The sequence below is a fragment of the Ischnura elegans genome, chromosome 10, assembly GCF_921293095.1.
Source record: "Ischnura elegans chromosome 10, ioIscEleg1.1, whole genome shotgun sequence".
Classification (NCBI taxonomy): domain Eukaryota; kingdom Metazoa; phylum Arthropoda; class Insecta; order Odonata; family Coenagrionidae; genus Ischnura; species Ischnura elegans.
The window spans coordinates 22,178,369-22,200,034 of NC_060255.1; the positions used below are offsets into that span (position 1 = coordinate 22,178,369).

The following is a 21,666-nucleotide window of genomic DNA, read 5'->3' on the forward strand; positions in this document are numbered from 1 at the left end:
AAACAAAATGAATCTAATAATTAGGTGTTTCATAAAACATTAGGCAATTTCTAAAGAGAGTGACATTTGTATATCGATGGCTAAGTTCTAACGACATGTATCTCAAAATTTGCCCAGTCTGAGTTAATACTGCTAATATGTACTGTCAATAAAAATAAAATTCAAGCAAAAAACAACTCTTTGTTTGCAAATGTACGCTTCTTTTTCAGTTTTATGTATTTTTGGGTTTTTGATTTCAATTACAATTATATGCAATTAAAAAAATAAATCTTTTTTTTGCACTCCTGAAAAGTTACCATTTTTGAGATACATGTTGCTTCCATGAGAACTTAGCCATCAATATGCTTTGCCAACCCTTAGCATTCAATTAAAATTTATTGGATAGTTAGATATTCCATAGCCTTTTTGGGTCAATCGGCTCTCTTGAACCTCAAAAGGTGAATAACTAAAGACAACATAACTCTCATTTTAGTTAAACAAAGTCTAGACGCATTTCAAAAGTGGATTTTCAGAAACACTTATCAATGCAGCTAGAGATGAATTTTCGATTTATCCACTATGAAAAAAACATGTGCTTTGGGAATAACTTATAAATTTTCACTGATTATGGCAAATATCAAGAGCATACCTAATAATGTCATATCCTTCTCTATTTCTTCATATATTGCATCAAGTTTTTCATCTCTGTTATCCATTGACACAGCTGCTTCCTGGTGCCTATGCTTCCAATCATTGAAGAACTCTTCATCAAGATCTCGCACAGCTAAACATAATGTTCTAAGACCTTCACCTGCAAATTTCTGAGGAGGGAAAATGTTTTGCATTTAGTTTCCGAGTGAAAATAAAGAAAAACAAATATACACTATGATAAACTTCACATATCAAGCCAAATTCATAAAATATAAATAGACCAGAGTTATAACCAATGCCACTGATTACTTACATTTAAATGCTCCTGTGTTTTTGATTTAATTTCTTCACTGCCACTTTTTAACCTTTCATAGATGACATTATCAGCTCCTTTACAATACAACCTTAGCTGCCGACCTTTTCTTAAAATTACGGACATTCTTTTTCGGACATTATTAAAATCTAAAATACATAGAAGCTCATAAACTTCAGGCTGTCCTTGGACCTGAAAAAATGCAAGAAAATGTGCATGTAAATAAGGAAAATGTTGACTGTCATCAACCCAATGGCACAGTATTTTAACTATTATCATGCATTTCCTTCACCTCAAGGCTTGCTTTTCCCCTTTTGCAGGGAAAAAAGTAAGAAGTGGGTAAAATATGAAGATTCAAGGCATGTATGATGCAGTCATATGAATTACGGGAGGAGAGAAGAGGAGAGGGAGCATTTCTTATATACAATAGGTCAATACACAGGCATCAATCCAGTGGGGGACGTGAGGGACATGTCCACCCCAATATTTGATACATAGGATATGTCACCCAGAGAATTTAATTAGATAATGAATTAGTGTACTTGTGTTTTTAAGTACTTCTTAGGGTGCTATTTTACATGGAAACATTATGATTTGTACATTAATGCATTGTTTTTCTCCAGATAGGGTGCAAAATTGGGTAAAAAATGGGTTAAAAAATGCTTTAAAATCACAATTTCCATGATTTATTTTTTTTATTTCAGAGGGAGGGCCCCTGGAACTCTCTTGGAGGTATTCCATATCCTCCAAACCTCCCAGAAGCCTGTTCTACACAAAGATTTACTACATTTGACACCAATGGGTTAATATTACTATAAGTGAAAATATTAAATACAGTGGAGCTTCATCCGAAAAACGGAGAGAGCACTTCAACTTTGGGCATACTTCATGACCAAAACAAAATGTGGTACAGCCGAGGGCATACTGGGGAGCTCCACTGGCTCTACTAAAGAGGCATGGTGGACCCGGGCCAAACGTATGACTGTATTATTTGTTGGTAAAATATTATTTAATCAATCTAAGCAGCACTCTTAGGTTAAAGATAGTTTTTGAACATGATGCAATTAGGTTTTATAGCCTAAATAGAAAAATTATCACCTCATTTCTGACTCATATATTTAGTTCATGTGTGCATGAGCTTCCAAAATTTTCAACTAAATATATACCTAATGCTTTGGTTGAAATTCATGTATTCGTTGATGATCACACCCTCCTGATTAATTTAAAATAGTGTTTTAAAATTAAAATGACTGATATTCTTTTCAATTAGTTCTTCCATTTAATTACGCATTAAAATGCATTAATAACATATACAACATTATGTACTACATCAAAATTAAGCCTCTTCATTGAAATGTTTCATCTTCCATTCCTCTGCCAAATTAATTCCCCCAACTCTCCTATAGATGCAATGATTCTTTAAGCAATGCATAAATGTATGTAATAAGATGGTCAGTTTTAGACAAATATGTAATCCTTTAGATAGCCACATCAGTAAATTAGGTCTTCAGTCACATGGAGGTATGTTCTGGTTTGCTGGTACACCCCAAAGATGCACTTGAGATAACACATGGTATTTACTCAGGAGAAATATCAACTTGGATTGAAATTCAGACTAAGTCTCAGGAGTATCCCCTCAAAATGGACCCCCTCTCAATGTACACCCCCTCCAAATAAAATCCCCAAAAAATTTTTTTTAGCTATGACCTTGGTATCAGTTAAGCTTGAAGGGGCGGAATTTTCACTGAGTAACATGCCTCGCCTTCTTGCCACACCTAATGTATTGAGCAGTGGCACTGACTCCACGGGGCCTGAGGGGGCACTATTCCCCTCTAAAATTCTGGGGTGAGGAAAAAATGTGTCAGGCTTGTCTATTGTCCCTGGAGTGTCCAGTTATCAAGAGTCGAGTTTTCAGGGTTCCAATGTTGATCATATGACTATTCTAAAAAACTTTTAAAAACTTAAAAACTCACTCTTTATAAAATTTCCCGGGGCAAGAACCCCAGTATGAGTCCCCCTAATATTTTCATAACTCGGTACCCCTGCTACTGCACACCCATAAGGGAAATGGGATTAAACTTCAAATAAGGATAAATATCTCCATTGCACACGGAATTGAAATGTAGGATGTGGCGGCCACATTTGGAGGGAGCGTGCATGGCGGCCCTCAGCTGTCAGCGATTGTTGCACCGGCCGCGAGAGGTGGCGGTGAGCGAGGGTGGAACTAGGGAGTTGCGAACCGGAGCTGAGGAGAGAAAACACCCCGAGCACTAGAGCGTCAGCATGCCCGTCCGCCATTAGCGCGTCGCTTATTTTCCTATTCCGCTTCGGCAGCTGTAACGTTAGTGCGGCCAATAAATTTGTATTCACAGTGTGATTCGCTCATTTAATTAGCGTAACCAACCATTGACCTCGATATGCTAAATAGGGGTTTAGAATTGAAAGAGCTTCAACATAAATTCTTCTTTTAGCTTCCACATAAATCTAAATCTCTCATCAGAAGTATCAAACGTAAGTAAATTCAATACTTACATCAATTGTAATACTGTTAGGACTTCTTTCTTTAAATACAAATCCAAAATTTCTGGCAGCTGAAACTAATGCTGCTTCATCTGGTGACTGCGCTTGATACTCCAGCTTCCCTGAAAAATTTAAAAAAATATTATTTTTTTAAAAGCATGTATGGCCAGTGATGCACTTTATCCAAAGTCTGCAATAAAAGTAGATGAAATATTAATGTATCAGAAATATCAAAAGTTTGAAATTGGGAGAGGACAATGATTTACCTCTTACGGTGCCCAAATTAAGGTGAGCTGAGAGGCAAGATATAACCAAGGAAGTTAATTATATTGCACTAGTCTGAGACCATGTTGACACCAATGCTTGCCAGTGTGAGTACATTCGACAAAATAGAATTTGAAATGTAGGCTTTTGCAATGAGATTCATTGGTATCAGGAGCCGCTGCACATTGCACTTTGTCATGCAAGCTTTTGCAGCGATTGCAAGTCACATCATCAGGTGACGAATAAAAATTTTAAGTTGGTTGTCATTTATATACCTTCTCTCGACAACCTTCCTCACTCCACCAGTGACCTGAAAAAGGACTTCTCGGCCTTGGCTGAGAGTGCATTCTCTGAAGAAGGACATAATATTTTAATTGACCTTTTGATTTTTAAAGGTTTGCACAGAAACGAATAATAATTAAATGCAGAATGCTTTGAGTTATTATTTTCCTCCAAATGTGTCAATGGGTGTGCCTAACCGGCAGGATATTCAACCATGAAAGTTTTATGACATGACATAACACACTGTAATAAGAAAACATTGCAACAGACACAACCAGAAGTAGCACTATAGGGTTTGGGAGCATGAGATGCATGGTCGGCACAAGTCTCAGACTTGTGCGATATAATTAACTTCCATAATTATATCTTGCCTCTCAGCTATACGCAAGCTTCCCCATTTCACACACTTTTTTGCCCCGTAGGAGCCCCTGACCACGTTGCTGTTGGGGCCCTTGAATAACCAGTGTACCCCTGCACTTTGGGTAATTTAAATTCAACATTTGATTCAGATAGAAGCAGAAGTAGGTACTCATTATGAATTATTTTGCACTTTCCTGGCGAACAGAATACATATATAAACTTTTCTCAAGTTTCCACGCAGGTAAGATATTCGAAGAGCGCCAATGTTTCGGGTTCCGACTCATTGCCCATTCTCCTACCTACTGAATGAATATTTGAAGTGACTATTGAAGCTCAGCATCAAGAGGGGCGGGATTGGTGGAGTCCCAATTGTTGTCGCGAATAACCGTAGACCAGTGTAGACTTACCTCTGGCAATCATAATTCTTTTTAAGAGTTTGATTCCAAGAGCTGCTGATCGAATACCTAATATCTCTGTTGAAATTTTTTATTTTCCAGTCTTATATCTATAGCCTCTTTAGTTAAATGATCCCAAAATTGATTCGATCGCCATATCTCACGTAAGTGGAAATCCAAGAAAAGTTTAAATACCTCGTTGTAAAGGATAAAATAAAGTTCTTTATTGGATCAATTTTTTCTTGGATGAATTTTTAACAGTTAAATTAATCTAAAATAGTTCGTTATATTTTTAAGTTGCATTAAAAATAAAGCCAGAAGCACTGGGAGTTTAATATTAACAATAGAATAAAAATTAATTACCATTTTTATCCTCCGGCATAACAGTGTGGCAGAGGGCAAGAAGTTTAAAAAAACTATGCACTTCTTCATGACCATTTCGGACAGCATCCAATAGGGTGGAATCATAGAATTTAAACTCAGGCTCATAGTTAGGATTGGATGAAAAATCAAGAGGAGTAGTTTGCTGAAAAAAGATAATGCAAATGAATTTTTTAATTATATGTACAAAAAATATGTCAACAATATTTTAATGTACAGATTGTATGCACACACTATATTTACCCTGGATTGCAATATTAGTATGCCAAAGTTAGAAAGTAGAAATTGTTAAAATGAAAATTTATAGTGTATTAATGCAGAGAGTGAATTACTTCATCAACATGCAAAGGTGATCGAACTATTTCTTCCACTGTGCAGGTGATGTGGAAAAATTCTAATTCCCATGCAAATCACTAGCTCTAGAAAATGAGACTGAATTGCCACAAGTGAAAATACACAATTCTACTGAGTATGATAATCATTCAAGAGCATAGTGAGCAAAGTTACTTAAAAGGATTGCATATGAATTTCATTTCATTCTAGATAATCAATTTTAAGCCACATGCCAAGAGCTGCAAGTAAGTTATTACATATGTAATTATTTAATGAGCATTATTTCTCAGAAGAATACAAATTCCACCATCCGTATGATATAAATACATCTTTTCAAGCAAGAAAATAATTTAGATGATGTAGTTTAAATATATCTATGCAGTACTATCCTTCATATTTGCATGGTATATGATTCAACTATCGGCTTCAATTATAAGTAATAGACATTTCCACAACTTTAAAAATTAATGAAATATGTATACTTAAACATTCAACAAGTTAGTTATAAATCTACATACATATTTATTAGTTCCTAAAATACATCAATTTAAAATGTAAATGCATGCCTGTTTCCTTTAACTGAGAGATATTTCATTACAAAACTCCAAAGTTATAATTAAAATATTTAATAACAATGTTTCTCTTATCCCAAATACTCAATAAAGAGAAAATAATGACGCCACATATGGGTATCAACATAAAACATGAAAGAACAATAAGCATTCCAAAACTGAGTTCAGATCAGTGCAAAACATTTTGAAAGGTATCTAGTACATCTATATGAATACAGATGAACTTTTGTCACTGCTCTAGTGTAAATAATAGGAGGACAAGAAACAATATTTGACACTAACATTACAATTACAACACACAATATTAGAATAAGAAAACACGACAAAGTAAGACAAAAATTTAAGACTGCCAAATTCAACATATTTGTGGATGCATTCATCTATTTTCGAATCATTGTGTTCTATAATTTACTAGTTAAAAAACTATGCATATCAAAATTATGGAGTATAATTTATTCCTGGACGAAAACTAGGTACTGGTAGCCAGCCTGAGTAATGCCAATCTTCAAGGGTAGGTATAATAAAATGTTTACAATACAAATAAATGAAAGGGGGTGTAATGCAGCTCTTCTCTAAATGGATTTTCGGCAGCAAAATCTAATTGATTACAACAGACCAATATTTTATCCATAAAAATTAGCTATTGGAGAGACTTGTACTGACTCACGCCTTCTTCACAAAAAATATCTACCAACATAATGTCTTCATGTGAGAAGCCCCCATATTTCTTACAATATAATAATAATAATAATAGGGAACTTAGTCTGATACTGACAAAGAGGATATTGGTACAATTCTCTTCGCATTCACGTAATCATGATTCTTATGACAAAAAGTATTTTATTTTTCCAAAGAGCCATGAATTTTATTTCTGGGTTTCCTGTAATGCATTCAGCATTCCTTTTTAATACTTTTCAGGCATCTATCATCAGAATGATGTTAGTCATTATAACACGAAGAGAAGCCTCGTTAAGAGCAAGGAACTATTAGTGGATTTCATACTTCCAAGCACTGGTCTCATAATACCAGTGGTGGTAAGCAAAAACAGATGTGTATCGGCCCAAGTTCAAAAAAATAATGTAATCGGAGGGGATGCTTTTTGCTCCACTGTAGGTGCCAGTGTCAATTCAAGGAATATCAAGGAGGATAATTTTTTTTTGTTAAGGAACGAAAAGGAAATTAATTTGTTTGGAACCATAAAGAGTTACCACTAGGCAAAGCCAATATGTACGCATGTTAGAACACTCAAAGCCAAGTATCACCGAATCAGAAAACAAGTTGGGTTCCAGTAACAGTAAGTATATGTATTAGAGAGCGATAAAATACAGCACACTCGCGATTATCTGGGCTAATGATGGGGAGGGACGGCACGAATAATCGGAAAACACGGATAACCAAAACTTTCACTTTAATGTCTTGCAATGTTCATAATTTACCTAAAACAAACACTACATTATTATTATTTAAGTAGTTATTTTTTTATTTTAGAGCGCTTTCCGGACTCAATGAGAGCTTTCTTTGCCAGTTCACAATCTTTTTTTAGGAATGCGGTCGCGCTCTGCGAGGCTTGGAAAACAGGAACACAGTGCTCACGTGAATGCAGCTAGTGCGCGAAAGCTTCCATTTTACGAAGGGGATTCTAATGGAAATAATACACCTGGTTTATTCTAGCACTAATGCAGTAATTCCGATGATTTTGCGTCCGATTTTATTTATTTTTTATAAGGATCGCGGGAAAAATTGAGGGTGAGTAAATATCATGCACGGATAATCCGCAACCTAGATAAACCACAGCCGGATAATGGGGCGTCCGCTGTAGTTAAAATTAAAAGTAGAGCACCATTTATCAATATATCATTTGATTTCTCTGCTAGATAAGGGCAGGCAATCTGTTCAAGATCATCTTCCAAGTAATTTTAAACTAAGTTACAACATAGTCCTAATTTACAATTAGAGAGATACCAGCATATCCTATCCATATGAAAAAAAGACAGGCTAGCTCTTTCCCTCTTCATGAAGCAGTTTTGGTGCATGATTAGCAGGAATGTTGAGAGAACAGCTAACGTCTCCTGTCAGATGAATTTATTGAAATACATGTGACTAATTCACCTGTAGGAAATTTATAGTACTTTCGCTATCATGATATCCCAAGTTTCTTAGCTTTCCCATCCAGCTCTTTTCAAGACATGCTATCACACAAACAGTACCTCATCCCTGGGACCCATTATAGTTCTTCATTTGATTTTGTATAATTCCTCAAGTTGTGCTAAAAAGGTGGCTTTTATGCCACCTATTTCATGAGCATGATTACGTTCACCACAACAGGAAAATCATGAAATATAGCCAAATGTAATAATATGTACAGTCATGTCAAAAAACCTTTTGTACAGTTAAAGTACAACAATTCTGTGGACTTGAACCAAGTTAGCTGTCTACGAGAATGAACAGAAATGGTAACAGCTTGTGGTAGTCGTTGGGATGGCAAGGTAAGGGAGCATAGGGATTGGAGGGATAGGTAACTGACTACAGAAATGATAGACACATAATCCAACAGTCAGTAAAATGAATTATAAATATTTGGCACTCTACTAGAGCATATATAATCAAGTAAAACCAAGGGGGAAAAAGTAATGGAAAAAAGGTAACTGACAAGAACAATAATGAGGGAGAAGTGAGTACGATGGAAAAAATAAGTATTATTGAGTTTTCTTGCACATAAATACACTCCAAAATTCAGAATGAATTATGTGCCTTGGTAGCTCAAATACATAGTAGATTATGGATTACCAATGTTGGGATTGGGGGGGTATCAGGTTTGAATCCTGGTCAAGTCAAATTGTTACAACTAATTTTGGTTTCTTTGGCTAATCTCACAATTAACCTTGTTTCCTTGATCTACATTCTTTTCCCTGCCTGAATATTTTGTCCTCATATTGGGGCAGGATGAGAATAAAATGATGAATTAAAAATATTTAAAATATATAATAGTAAATCTTTAGAACAAATTTTTTCAAACCAAGATTCTTACAAGGGTTGTTCTTTTTCCAAGGTCCAAATGGTCATAAAGTTAAAACCATAATAGCAATCGAATTATGCTCTGCGCAGATGTGCAGTGCATTATCTCTAGGATGTCTTTCAACCAAAACATGTTGGAATCGATAGTTCTGAGAGTGTAATGAGCAGTTAAACATGCCTACAACAATAGGGTAATTTCCTTCATCAAAGAAAACGAAAGTCATTGATTGCGAATTTTTGCCCACCATTAGTGTATTCATAATATACAAATTACATATTTGGTTTTAGAAATCCCAGTTTAGATGAATGTTAATGGTCAATTTTAACCTCATTTGTAAAAGGCCAGATTAGCACCCATGCGATGCCACTCCACGTGACTTCACAGGGACCTAGATGCTATACCAGTAGTCAGGAATTTTATATCGTCTGAGATTACCAATGCATGCATGTGGCACAGAGCTGACGGAAACATCTCTTAATAATCACCTATTAAAATTGCTTATGGTCGGAAAGTTTCCTTCATTTGAAAGGGTATTAATAATCCTTATTTAAGCCAAGGGCTACCAGCTAGCAGGCTGCATCGTAGCAGTGCTCAAGGCCTCATACCAAGGTTTGGCCTCACACAGTGGCATCCGGAACCAGAATGACATCACACGGGCTTTTCCCAGCATTCATACGTAGCTGTCGTATTTTTGCGCGCTTGAAAATGTTCACTTTTCATCAGGGACGCCGACTCACAAAAAATATTGGGGGGGCCCAAACCAGGGATCTTGCCCTGGGAAATTTTATAAGTAGTGAGTTTTAAGTATTTTAAGCATTTTAGAGGAGTCATATGATCAACATTAAAACCCTGATAATTCGAATATCAATATCTGGACACTCCGGGGAAAATCGACAAGCCTGACACATTTTTTTCTAACACCCATAACAAATTTTTGAGGGGGCTCGGGCCCCCTCAGGTGCCATGGAGTCGTCGCCACTGCTTTTCATTTTATTGCAAAAAATAGATATGTATCATCATTTAAAAATCTAAAAGCGTGAAATATGTTCTCCAGGAATAATCTTTCAATTTAGGCAATTGAAAAAAAATAGGAAACCATTCCATAGTGTCTCCCGCTAAGTATGCTATAGTTTGATTTCTTCATGCTGAGGAGAGTGATGCAGCCAAAATTAATCAACAAATGAGTTATGTGAACAGTAAAATGCCCTGATGACAATGGACGACTCGTTCCTTGAAACCTCAGCCGTGATGGAGAACCTGACCGGTGGAAATCCCGAGTAACCTTCCACAATACAATACGTCAGGAAAGCCTGTGAACATGCTGAACAGTAAAACTTTCATGAGTGACCGCAACATGCAGCAGTGGTTCAGGAAGCAAAAACAATCATGATGTGGGCAATGAGGGAAGGATGTTAGTGCCAACCGATGATCTTGATTTTAAAACAAATAAATTTTATCATTCGTATAAGACAAGAAGTTGTGATGATGTGCATGTTTTAATGTCAAACCTAAGTGCAACTTCGAAAGGGCCCCATGCAATGTGTGTAAAGTTATATAATAATCTGCCACTAAATATTAAAAAGGAAAAAAGATTTTTGGTGTTCAAAAAACAAGTTAGCTCTTATCTTCTTGATAAATGTTTTTACTCTGTAAATGACTATCTGGCATCTACACATTGATTGTATTTATGTATATATATTTTCCATGACGTGCCCTATGTACTTACTTTGGTCTACCTATTGTATTGTATCTTTTGGGCAAATAAATCTATTCTATTCTATTCTATTCTTGTTCAGTGAGTGGATCAGTGGATTCGAGAAGTTTGTCGGTTCAAAATATCAGTATTGAGGACTTGGCTCCTTCTGATTTTCATCTCTTTGCTTACTTGAAATGTTGGCTAAGAGAACAGCATATACTGGCACAGATAATGATCTGCAGACCAGCATTGAGAATTGGCTGAGAGCACAGGTGGCTACCCTCTATCACAGGGTATTTGAAAATTGTTACCACGCTACAGCAAATGTCTAAGTTGGAACAATGATTATGTAAAAAAATAGCTGGATGGCAAAATATTGCAAAAAAATTCTCATTTTCAGCGTGGTTTTAATATTATGACTCATCAGACCTTGAAAAAAGAATAACCCACATATTATGCCAACCAATTGACTTATCAGTAGGACAATTATACAAACTGATTGCACCAATGGAGATCAAATCTAAACTAACACATGAAAATGGGTACTTCTTAGCAATTATATCCTCCAGTTATCGACACCAACTAAAAGAGTACACAGTATTAATTATTTACAGTTCTGTACAATTATGTACTGCAAATATAAGCATGCAACTGACCCCTATCAAACTGCGTCCTTGGTTATTCATTAATCGAAATAGACCACGTATCATAAGTCATAAAAAAGTAACTATAATACCCAAAAAGTTAGTCACATTTTATTTATCCACTCCAATTGCTTCGGATGCATCATTTTTTTCATTTGACGTTGGCAAGGGGGAAGGAGAAGGAATGCTCATCAAAAATAGCAATAGTGTGAGATTGCTACCCCTACAGTGTGGGAGGGCCTCCATAGTCCAGAGCTCCTGCGGCCCCTCCTTCTTGGTGTGGTGTTGGAATGTGATACAGGAATGTGAGACTCAGGTGAATGGGAAAGTCTGTGGGGATTTGGGAAGATGACAACCGCTTCTTTCGGATTTCCATTGTCAACCAGCACCAGTTGCGAGTCCACGGTGTCAAGCCTACGGCTATCATCGCCAGGCATTACCAGATCCTACAATCATTGAAACAAATGCATGGCAAAACGGACAAGGCAGGATACATGAGTCTCGACATATGGTTCAATAAATTATGTGCAGGGTTCCAGGTAACAATTTTGTTTTGTGGATAGGAATTGAGCAAGGGCTAAAAACTGGGTATGCAGTCAACTGTTTTACTTAGTAGTATTAAAAACATGCAATCAATATAGGTAATACAAATGATACAGAGAGATGTGATGAAGAAAAAAATTATTACAAGGTCAGCTCTCTTGGCAAAGTATTGACTATTACAAATAACAGACTTCACTCAAGAGTTGTCAGTGAAGAAGATTGATGTAATATTTGCATAACTCAGAATGAAACATATGTCGTTCTAAAAAAAGATGAGATACTCTAGTTTTAAGTGTTAAATCTCAGTAACCACTCAATTGGTCGTGATGGAATAACCTGAAAGGATATTTACTTTTCCTCAAAATCATCATCAACTGATTAAAGCATTATATAATAATATTTTTCATTCGTTGAATGAAAAAGGTATGATTTTTGATGCCAGGTATACAGCAGCTCACTTTGAATGCTATTATTTTTTTAAGAACTTCTTCAAAAGACCAGACTCTCAGAGATGCATCTCCTAGAGTTTTTAAAGGAATAATCTTGGAAAGACGATAGGCATTGTTGAAAAATTGGAGAATTCACTGCTGTGTATTCCATCAACAGAACATTGACAAGCCTCAACTTACGGGAGTGCACAAAATAACCGTGACCATGAAGAAAAGTCAAGATAGGCCAGAGTGAACGCTCCATAGATTATACATTTTAAGAAAATGAGAGAAACATTGCGTAAAGAACATAAGAGGGCACGCCAACCCAAGTCATACAACCTCTAGAAAACCACACAAGCAAACCAAAATAAAATAGACAGAACAAGAGACTTTGGAAAAGAGAAATTTTATCACCGAGGATATATAAAATATAAAATAAAATATTTGGCATAGCTGGGATCCTGACTGACATACACACTTAAACAGTACACTGTCGGTGCTTTTCATCCTAGCAGTGGAGTATGAGGGGGCTATTGTTGAGCTGCGGGTTGCATAAATTTAGGAGTTTCCAGTTATGTACTTTGCATCACTAGTAACTCAAAAAGTATTGGAAGTTGGTGGCTGAAACAAAAACCACACCTAATGGATATCCATTTTCCATCACCAAGCAAAATTTGAACGAGACCTGGTGCTGACACTTGAGGGACTTCCCTCGTAAGCAAAATAGTTTTTCATGGCGAACATCATCCTTAGTACGTATATAACTTAAACACCAAAGACTTATCTGGAGAGGATATAGATAAAGGAGAGACCTGCCAATGTCAACTGCAACGATGGCGTTCAAATGAGCTGTGTGCACAATATTCTGCCAGCAGCACGAGGAAATCTAGATCCAGCAGAAATGCACCTAATGGATCAGTCAGTTGATGCAAGTGGTTGGTGAAAAATAAAACGAATCACACAACAGCTTACACAAGGATCTCATACAAACAGAGACAACAGGGGATCAGAGAATGAGGAAACGGAGTCAGAAGGACACAGCCTAATTCCTTCTTAAACTCTGACAGTTGACAACAAGAAGTCAATATATCCTGAAATACCAAACAATATGGACTAAAACCAATGCATGAGCTAATTCAAAAAAGGTGCTAGCCCAGGGGGTCTCAGAAATGACAAATGGAAGTTGTGTGTGCTAAAAAGTACATGTATAAATTATGCTAAAGCCAAATATTGAACGCTATCCATATTCACTTAATGTTAGATTTGAGTTAAATCCGCAACCAATCACCAGTAGACCTTAATGGGTTCACCAGCAAGAGCCCACAGAGATTTCTTAGAGAAATAAAATTTCACCATGATCTGGATTTCCCAAATCATTAGTCAATCCTTGGGTTCAAAATTTTCTTCAACATTCTCGACAATGTGGCAATATGGCCCGAAACATGGTGGGGCAAAAGATTCCTAATATGGAAGACAAAAATCAGCAACCTCATGGCAAAACTTGAGTGAACAGAACGATTAATAAGTAAATATGTATTACATAATACCTTATTTATTGCAATACCTGATGAATAGCCTGATGAAGCAAGATCCTCAAATTATAATTAAGAGACAAGAATGTGTAGATGAAAAATCAATTCTCGGAAATTTGTTTCACTTTAAAGCAAAGAAATTACCATCACATCTCTTACTGTTAGCATCATTTGTATTTTGTCTGTGAGATGCAAATTTCATGACAGAGAAAAACTTCAAAGCAAACAAAGCATGCAAGCATCAACCAAAAGAAAAAAAACATGCCCACAAAATAAACAATTGAGAGGGATTTAGCAGTGCTCATTTACAGGCATTATTAACATATACAACATCAACCCCATCAGTCAATTTATGAAAATTTTGATATTAGTATAATTTCACTTCCTTATTAATGAAAGGGCCATGCTTTGAAAATATTCTGCATGTGATTGTATAAAACAAGTAAAAGTTACACTAATATTTGGAGAGAATGAGATACATTAACACACCACCTGCCATACGCCAAAATATGTGTGGTATTCTAGAAAGGGAGTCACCAAACAGCATCTTTAGTATTGCTGAATTCTATGCTAGGCATATGATGAATAGCTACATATCAAAGGCCAGGCAGGAAATGTGTTAAATAGCAACCATTACAATATCCCAGAAAATAGTAAGTCCACTCACTGCTAGGAAATTAATGAAGAGGAGTACCACCCCAGCCAATTTTATTATTGCCTTTACTTTGGAAGTTTTAACAGGGACTTAAAACAATTCCATATGAATATTCTTTGACTATATTAAAATAATGTAGGTTCGAAGATTTTCGCGGCGTTGGTTTGACGATCTTTCCATTCTATTCGGGTTTCTTCACCGCGTTTGTTGTATTTTAAAGACAACAGTTTCGCCGGCGTTACAGTCGGCGTCTTCAGGTCAAAGGTAAAATTTTTGGAAAATTTTTTTTCCGCCTTTTATAGGCATAAAATTTTTCGCCTTATATAGGCGGCGGCGGCTGCTGATCCGCTGCTGCTCTCTCATTGGCCGGAACAACAGAGAAGAGATCAAATTTTAACAGAGATCAAGGCTACAGCTTGCATACTGCATGGAAGAGGATTCTCCGACCACCAACAATGAGAGATGGACAACCGGCCAATGAGAGAGCAGCAGCGGATCAGCAGCCGCCGCCGCCTATATAAGGCGAAAAATTTTATGCCTATAAAAGGCGGAAAAATTTTCCAATAATTTTACCTTTGACCTGAAGACGACTGTAACGCCGGCGAAACTGTTGTCTTTAAAATACAACAAACGCGGTGAAGAAACCCGAATAGAATGGAAAGATTATATTAAAATAACTTTATAAACAGACTTTTGGCATCCTTTAGAACAATAATAGAAAGGTTATTGACTTTTGAGTCATACTATTTTCTCAAATAATTAAAAAATATGCAGTTTTACAGCAATAAAATAACAGCTAATTCATAAGCTTATGGCGGTATTGAATGAAGACCATTGGAGCAGTGATAGGCTTATACATGATATTATTGTGACCATTCAGGTTTCATGAATTTTATTATAATTGAAATTCAATGAGTTGCCCAATTATTTAATGCAAAAATACTAAAATCATGCGTATACATGTGATTTGATACATATTAGTTTCCCAACAAAACATATGATTTACCTCAGCATGGACACAAACATACCTCATTTATTTCTATGGTTTCACCTGTCCTTTCATCTACTATATCTCCATAAGATCTTCCTGCTATAGAACACTTGTTGAAAGTCATTATATTCTGTAATCAGAGGAGACGAAAATTAAACATTAATTGGGTGAAAATTTGATGAAAACAGGTGTATAAAAATATGGCGGCTTCAAGAGGCTTCAGAAAGCTAATATAGCAGTCATAAAAGTTGTATTAACCCTCCAGCGGGCGCGCTGTGGCACAAAGTGCAACATTGTGCCGCTTCGGCCTCACGTTATTAAAAGTAGTTGGTCAGTGAACCAAACACACCAATTATTCCAACAAGGTCATGAATGTACGCTTCTTAATTCGAGTTTTTCTTATTAATATCAGCAGAAAACCAAGTGTTGCACTGAGTGCCACGAGTGCCTGCTATAGTGTCAGAGAATATGGCTTGCCTGCTGAAGGGTTAAGGATATGAAAACCTTGTAGCAACATTGCTTTCTTGCAATATTAATGTCATCATTATTGTTTGAAAATAGTAAAACAAAAGCTGATTGGATGAACTTTCTCCAACTACAATGGTAGAATTTTAAACTCAGGACTGAGTGACTATTATATTATTATAACAGCACTATTCCCGCACTAACAAAATAAATACAATGCTAGGAAGGCAACACCAAGAAATTTTGCAATGAATATGTTCCAAGCCATTTAAATTTTGAATTAACGGCAAAGTTGTTTTTATACCTAATACTCTTTAACCCTTTCGCTATGACGGGCATTTACAAAAGGTGCAAACTTTTCACCCCTGTGAACGAAGGGCATCTAACAATCGCATGAATTTTCATGGAAAAATACTGAATATCTTTTTAAGATGAAGCACTAGTCTAACAGGTAAAAAGGTCCCATGGGGACTGCAGTGTCACTGAGGACCCCACTTCGTGTCTTTTTGGACCCTCCATAGGCTTTAGGGCATAGATTATCTCGACCCTTTTTTGTAACATCCAAGGTACCCTCGGCATTTGCTGGGAGCTTAATGCTTTTTTATCCAGTGAAATATCTAACACTAAAATGATGACACAAAGTAAGTTTTTTTCTTGTCTCTCTTATGATATCAAGCTCTTATTATAGTTTTGGTATGCACATATTTGAATCAAAGCTCTAGCGTTATTATTAACATAGTTCATTAGCCGCAAGTAGTCATCTTTATAGAACTGTAGGCACTTGTCTTTCATTTCGTGCAAGAGAATATAATCATTTGTAATGGTCATCAGAAGATTCAAAGAAGAAAAAAGGAAAGAGATCACCGAAGAAAATTATTTTAAAAAATGGCTCTCGTTAAAATAATGGGTAGAAATTTAACACCAAACTACTTAACCATCACATTAGTGGTGTAGCCAGGAATTTCGTAATGTTTTTGTTTGTTTAAATTAATGTTTTTTAAACTAATTTTAAGACTTCTAATAAAAAACTTCATTTGTTAAAGAACTGTTTTTTAAATTCATTTCGTTATCTTTTATGAAGGAAAATAATTGTGTCTTTATATTTCGGAAGGGGGGGTCCGGACTCTCTGACCCCCTCTCCCCCCGCTGGCTATGCCACTGTATCACATGCTTGCATTTTTTTTTTCTATTTCCTTAATATTGACGATATAATTGCATTTAAAACAATTTAAATGATTGCCAAACCCTAATACTTTTATTTCTGCAAGTCATCTCTCTGAAATTTTTAAACAAAATTAGTTCAAGAAAAACCAAGCGTTCAAAAATAGCTGACTGCTGGCACAGGCTGTGATGGGTACTCATTGGGTGCAATCCTCTTTCAGTGGGCACGGTTACCACTCACAGTGCGGTTCCACAGCAGTAATGGATATAGAAAAAACTGGGGGGGTGCAAAAGATATTTATTTTGAGCTGCCTATATTTTTATTGTAATGAAAAATAATCAAGTTACATGCAAAATTTAAGATAGTTTTATGTTTCATTTAAACTGATTACATATATGCTTATACATGACAATCCCTTCTTTTACCCCCCCTATATTATCACCCTCTTTGCCCCCAATATGTTTCCACCACTGCTCCAAAGTGGAAAAATGGTCTATCTGTGCTATCAGAAACTTGGACGGTGCTCCGTAAAGGAGGAAGAAAAAATTGTCGAGGACCCGTGTGTTTCCCCAGTCTTGTATAAGGTTGACCAGGAGTATGGCACCCATGTAAAAGGGTTAAATGAGGTTTGCAAGAGAGATTTGCCATTAAAAATAAATAGCATTATACACTTAGGTAATACATATATTTAAAAAATTTCTTTCTATATTATATTTTCTTTTTCAGGGAATAAAATGAGAAGTTATCTAAAATTCTTCTCGATAACTAGGAATGATCAAATTCTTTCAGCAGGGTAAAATAATTTAGAGGTACAGGAGTTCAATGAGTTAGTGATGGTTGTCATAGATTTTTCAACAGAACTTGAAAAAAATGTATTTTTTTTAATAATTTTTTTTTACCTGAGTTAAGGTTCCTGTTTTATCAGAGAATATATATTCTATTTGACCCAACTCCTCATTCAGAGTAGTCGTTCTGGCCCTGGCAGAAGTCCCCGTCTTCTCATAATGCATATGCTCATCCCAGTTAATAAGAAAACTCTGTGCGAACCTAATAACTTCAACACTGAAAAAGAAGATAAAGGCATTCGATAAAAACTTCCTCAAAACTAATGATGCATAACTTTTCATGACTACATCCAGCAAAAAGAACTGTAATATTTTGGTCATGCTTACCTAACATAAAGAGATATAGGCACAACGGTGTTCAGAACAATAGCATAGGAAAAGAAGACAAGCAAAGCTATCACAGTTGCTCCCGCAATGGGATCACTTGGGACAAGTGTGTCCCATGGGAGGTAGACCTTAAAGTACTGCCCTGTGATGCTCTCCCATATACCACAGGCAATGGTACAGAACAGGCACATGGACAGTAAAAAAAATACAATCTGAAAAAGAAGAAAATTTTTTTTAAGTCCATGCACATTTAACATAGAAATATTATGACAGAATTATATTTGGTAGCCCAATCAGTAAAGAAATGTGTGACCCAAACTAAGTAAGTAATTATGAGACATTCCCAAAAGAGCCACAAATCAATTGAAGTTGGTTTTCAGTTCATTTGAAACTCAACAACAGCAATCTCGTATGACACTTCTGAACTCCAAAGGAGTCACCACACTACAATTGATAAAAGAATCCTTTAATTTGTAACAACTTCAATTACGAGAAAACCGGTGAAGAACTGGAATGGCTTTTACTGGTTAAGTTCAAAGCAATTGTTTGAAAAAACAGACTCAAATATCTGTCAGTTTTTAGAATATGGCTCAATTGGCATTTTGTTGCTAATCTTTATAAGCCAGATGTGACAGCATGATGCTTCATCTGTGGAAAATACTGTGTTCGAAAGAGCCACACAAGATTGCAATCCCTCAGCTTTAAGTAAAATCAGAAATAAAATAGCATGATATTCAGTGGCTTCAGAAACTCCCAAATTTCTTTTGATGAGTATTCCTCAATTCATGGTATAAGATCTACAGGATGGAGATTTAATTTTTTCCCAGAAATACTGTAATTTTCAATGAATTCTGATGTGAAAATATTTATTTAACCACAATCATGAATCCAAATTACTAAGTACTATGAAGAAACTTTAGAGTGAATAAACTAAAAAAAAGGAATCGCTAAATGTGCATCATTACTGCAAATAATGCTCAAAATATTGTTGACCGGACTAACCTCACAATCAATGAAATGCATCAATGGTGTAAAAGGAACAAACTGATAGTTAACAACCAGAAAACTGTCTTCCTCCAATTCCTACATAAAAACTCCTTCAAAAAGGATCTTATCCCTCACATAGACAAAATCTCACAATCCTCTGATGTTGACACCACAAAGTTCCTTGGACTTCAAATCTCCACCAATCTGGATTGGGCACCTCACGTACAGGTCGTACTAAAAAAAATCTCCGTGGGTATATTTATGATTAGAAGGTTGTATCCGATTGTATCAATGGATACTTTAAAAATGGTATACTTCGCGAAAATTCATTCCCATATCTCTTATGGCATTCTGTTTTGGGGAAACTCACCTGCAGCAAAAAGAGCCTTTTCAGCCCAAAAACAAGCCATTAAAGCTATGTACCATGTCCCTATTTGCACTCCCGGTAAAATCTTCTTTGCTAAATCTAAAATCCTCACCCTCCCTTCTTTATATATCCTTACATGTGCCTGTTTTGTCAAAGCTAACCCTTCCCATTTTCTTCAAAACTCTACCTACCATGATCACCTCACCCGTTCTAGAAATAACATCCATTCCAACCAATATTCCAGCTCTCTCTGCCTAAAAGGTCCCTACCACTCTGCCTCGATCCTATACAATAAAGTTCCCGATGAAATAAAAAATTGCAAATCACCTTCCGAATTCAAAAGGAGACTAAAGAGCCTCCTAGCTGAAAAATGCTATTACAGTATTAATGAATACCTGGAGGATGCATTATAAAGGAAATTTTCTAGATGGCAACTTGAATGCCTATAATTTTCCATACTTTCTGTTAGTATGTTTATAACCCTCTCAGCTCTGTTTCTAATGTTTTGTACATATAGTGAAATGATTATCTTGAGAATTCCCAAGAACCTGGAAAATTTTCAATCATGTACATATGTATGTTGGTATCTCATATTCAATCATGTATGTATGCTGATATCTCATATTGACTTTAGCCTTGCAGATGTATAATTTGCCAATGGTGAAATAAATTTATTATTATTATTATTATAAATAAAATTTTGAAGATGGAGATGTTGATATGGTGAATTCTTCATTTGGTGAGTTTATAGGACTTTGTGATGAATTCCAGCCTCAGAATGGATCTTTCGTGGCTGTTGTTCATTATTTCAAGGCTTTACTATGGTTAAGTTGAACTTTTTTGTTCTAAATTATCACTCCCACCTTCAAGATAAAATTTCAGTCACTGATATAATTTTTACTCAAAAACTGTCTACCAAATGACATTGATAGAAAAATAATGTTAGATATGCTAAAAAACCTTCATAAAATAATTTGATTACTGCAGATTTAATTTAGTACAAAACAACACAATAAGATAATTACTCTTAAACTACTTACTCCTATAATTATGAAATTTAACAGCCTATCAATGCTTGTGCGTTTAAACTTGGTCTTTCCTGAGTTCTGCATGAGCTTAGTATCCTTGCCAGCAAACAGAACTACACCATAGCACCAATTAGTGTTGCGAAGAATGCAGCCTCGCAGCACCACTTTATCATTGTCTAAAGAATACCTGAAATTGAGACGACATCAATAAAATTCATGGCTTTTTCATGACACATGAGGGAAGAACAAGCAAAATAAGGAAAAACGTACTGTATAAGCATGTGTAAGAGGCGCACACGTGTAAGAGGCGCACCCCAATTTTGAGCATCGAAGCTATGAAGAAAAAAATTTTGCTGCATTTTTTGTATACTATCGCGTGGTGTTGCAGACGTATGCCAGGAATTTCGACAGTTATCAAAATTTCCTCTTTTAATACTAATTGAAAGAGGAAATTTTGATAACTGCGGTGGTAATAGTGGCATTAGAGGGAGTAGAAAGAGTTCCGATCCTCTCTTCGCATACGTCATCGCTCTACGTTACTTGTCCTACTCACGAACAATTTTGTTTAAATGCTCTCGCAGGAGTATTGCAATAGAATTGCAGCCGTGGAAAATTTTAAGGCAAAACACGTCAGGCACATAGCATGAACAAGACAGATCTTGACTACTAACCAGGTATGTCCTTCAAAACTATGCGTTTCTCTACGTTTGATAAGCGATTACTATATGCAGTATAAATGCCGCGGGATGCCCACTCGTGGCAGTAAATTTAGCACGCGCTCCGGAGCGAATCACCCCGCATGATCTTTTCAATGCTCACCTCTGAGATACCGACGTGACGGAGTAAAGCTCACAAGAAATTCAAACAGGAGTATTTTAAAAAAACGTCACTAAGGGAGAAACTCCCTTGCCTGCCGCTTGTTTTTGA

At 36.0% G+C, this 21,666-nt stretch overlaps 1 protein-coding gene across 5 annotated transcripts in view; it reads right to left on the bottom strand.

Annotated features, from left to right (window-relative positions):
• The window catches only part of LOC124166367 (probable phospholipid-transporting ATPase IM), a 567,585-nt gene that overhangs the window by 37,640 nt on the left and 508,279 nt on the right, over positions 1–21,666 (bottom strand). For 3 of the 5 annotated variants that reach the window (XM_046543854.1, XM_046543856.1, XM_046543857.1), the window contains 9 exons: positions 20,752–20,926; positions 18,358–18,569; positions 18,085–18,247; positions 15,596–15,688; positions 11,628–11,852; positions 5,128–5,290; positions 3,476–3,585; positions 944–1,135; positions 629–800 (listed from right to left, as the gene is read on the bottom strand). In XM_046543854.1, coding sequence (XP_046399810.1) covers positions 629–800; positions 944–1,135; positions 3,476–3,585; positions 5,128–5,290; positions 11,628–11,852; positions 15,596–15,688; positions 18,085–18,247; positions 18,358–18,569; positions 20,752–20,926 — 1,505 coding nt within the window. The remainder of the gene's footprint in view (positions 1–628; positions 801–943; positions 1,136–3,475; positions 3,586–5,127; positions 5,291–11,627; positions 11,853–15,595; positions 15,689–18,084; positions 18,248–18,357; positions 18,570–20,751; positions 20,927–21,666) is intronic. The other 2 variants (XM_046543855.1, XM_046543858.1) reach the window with 2 other exon arrangements.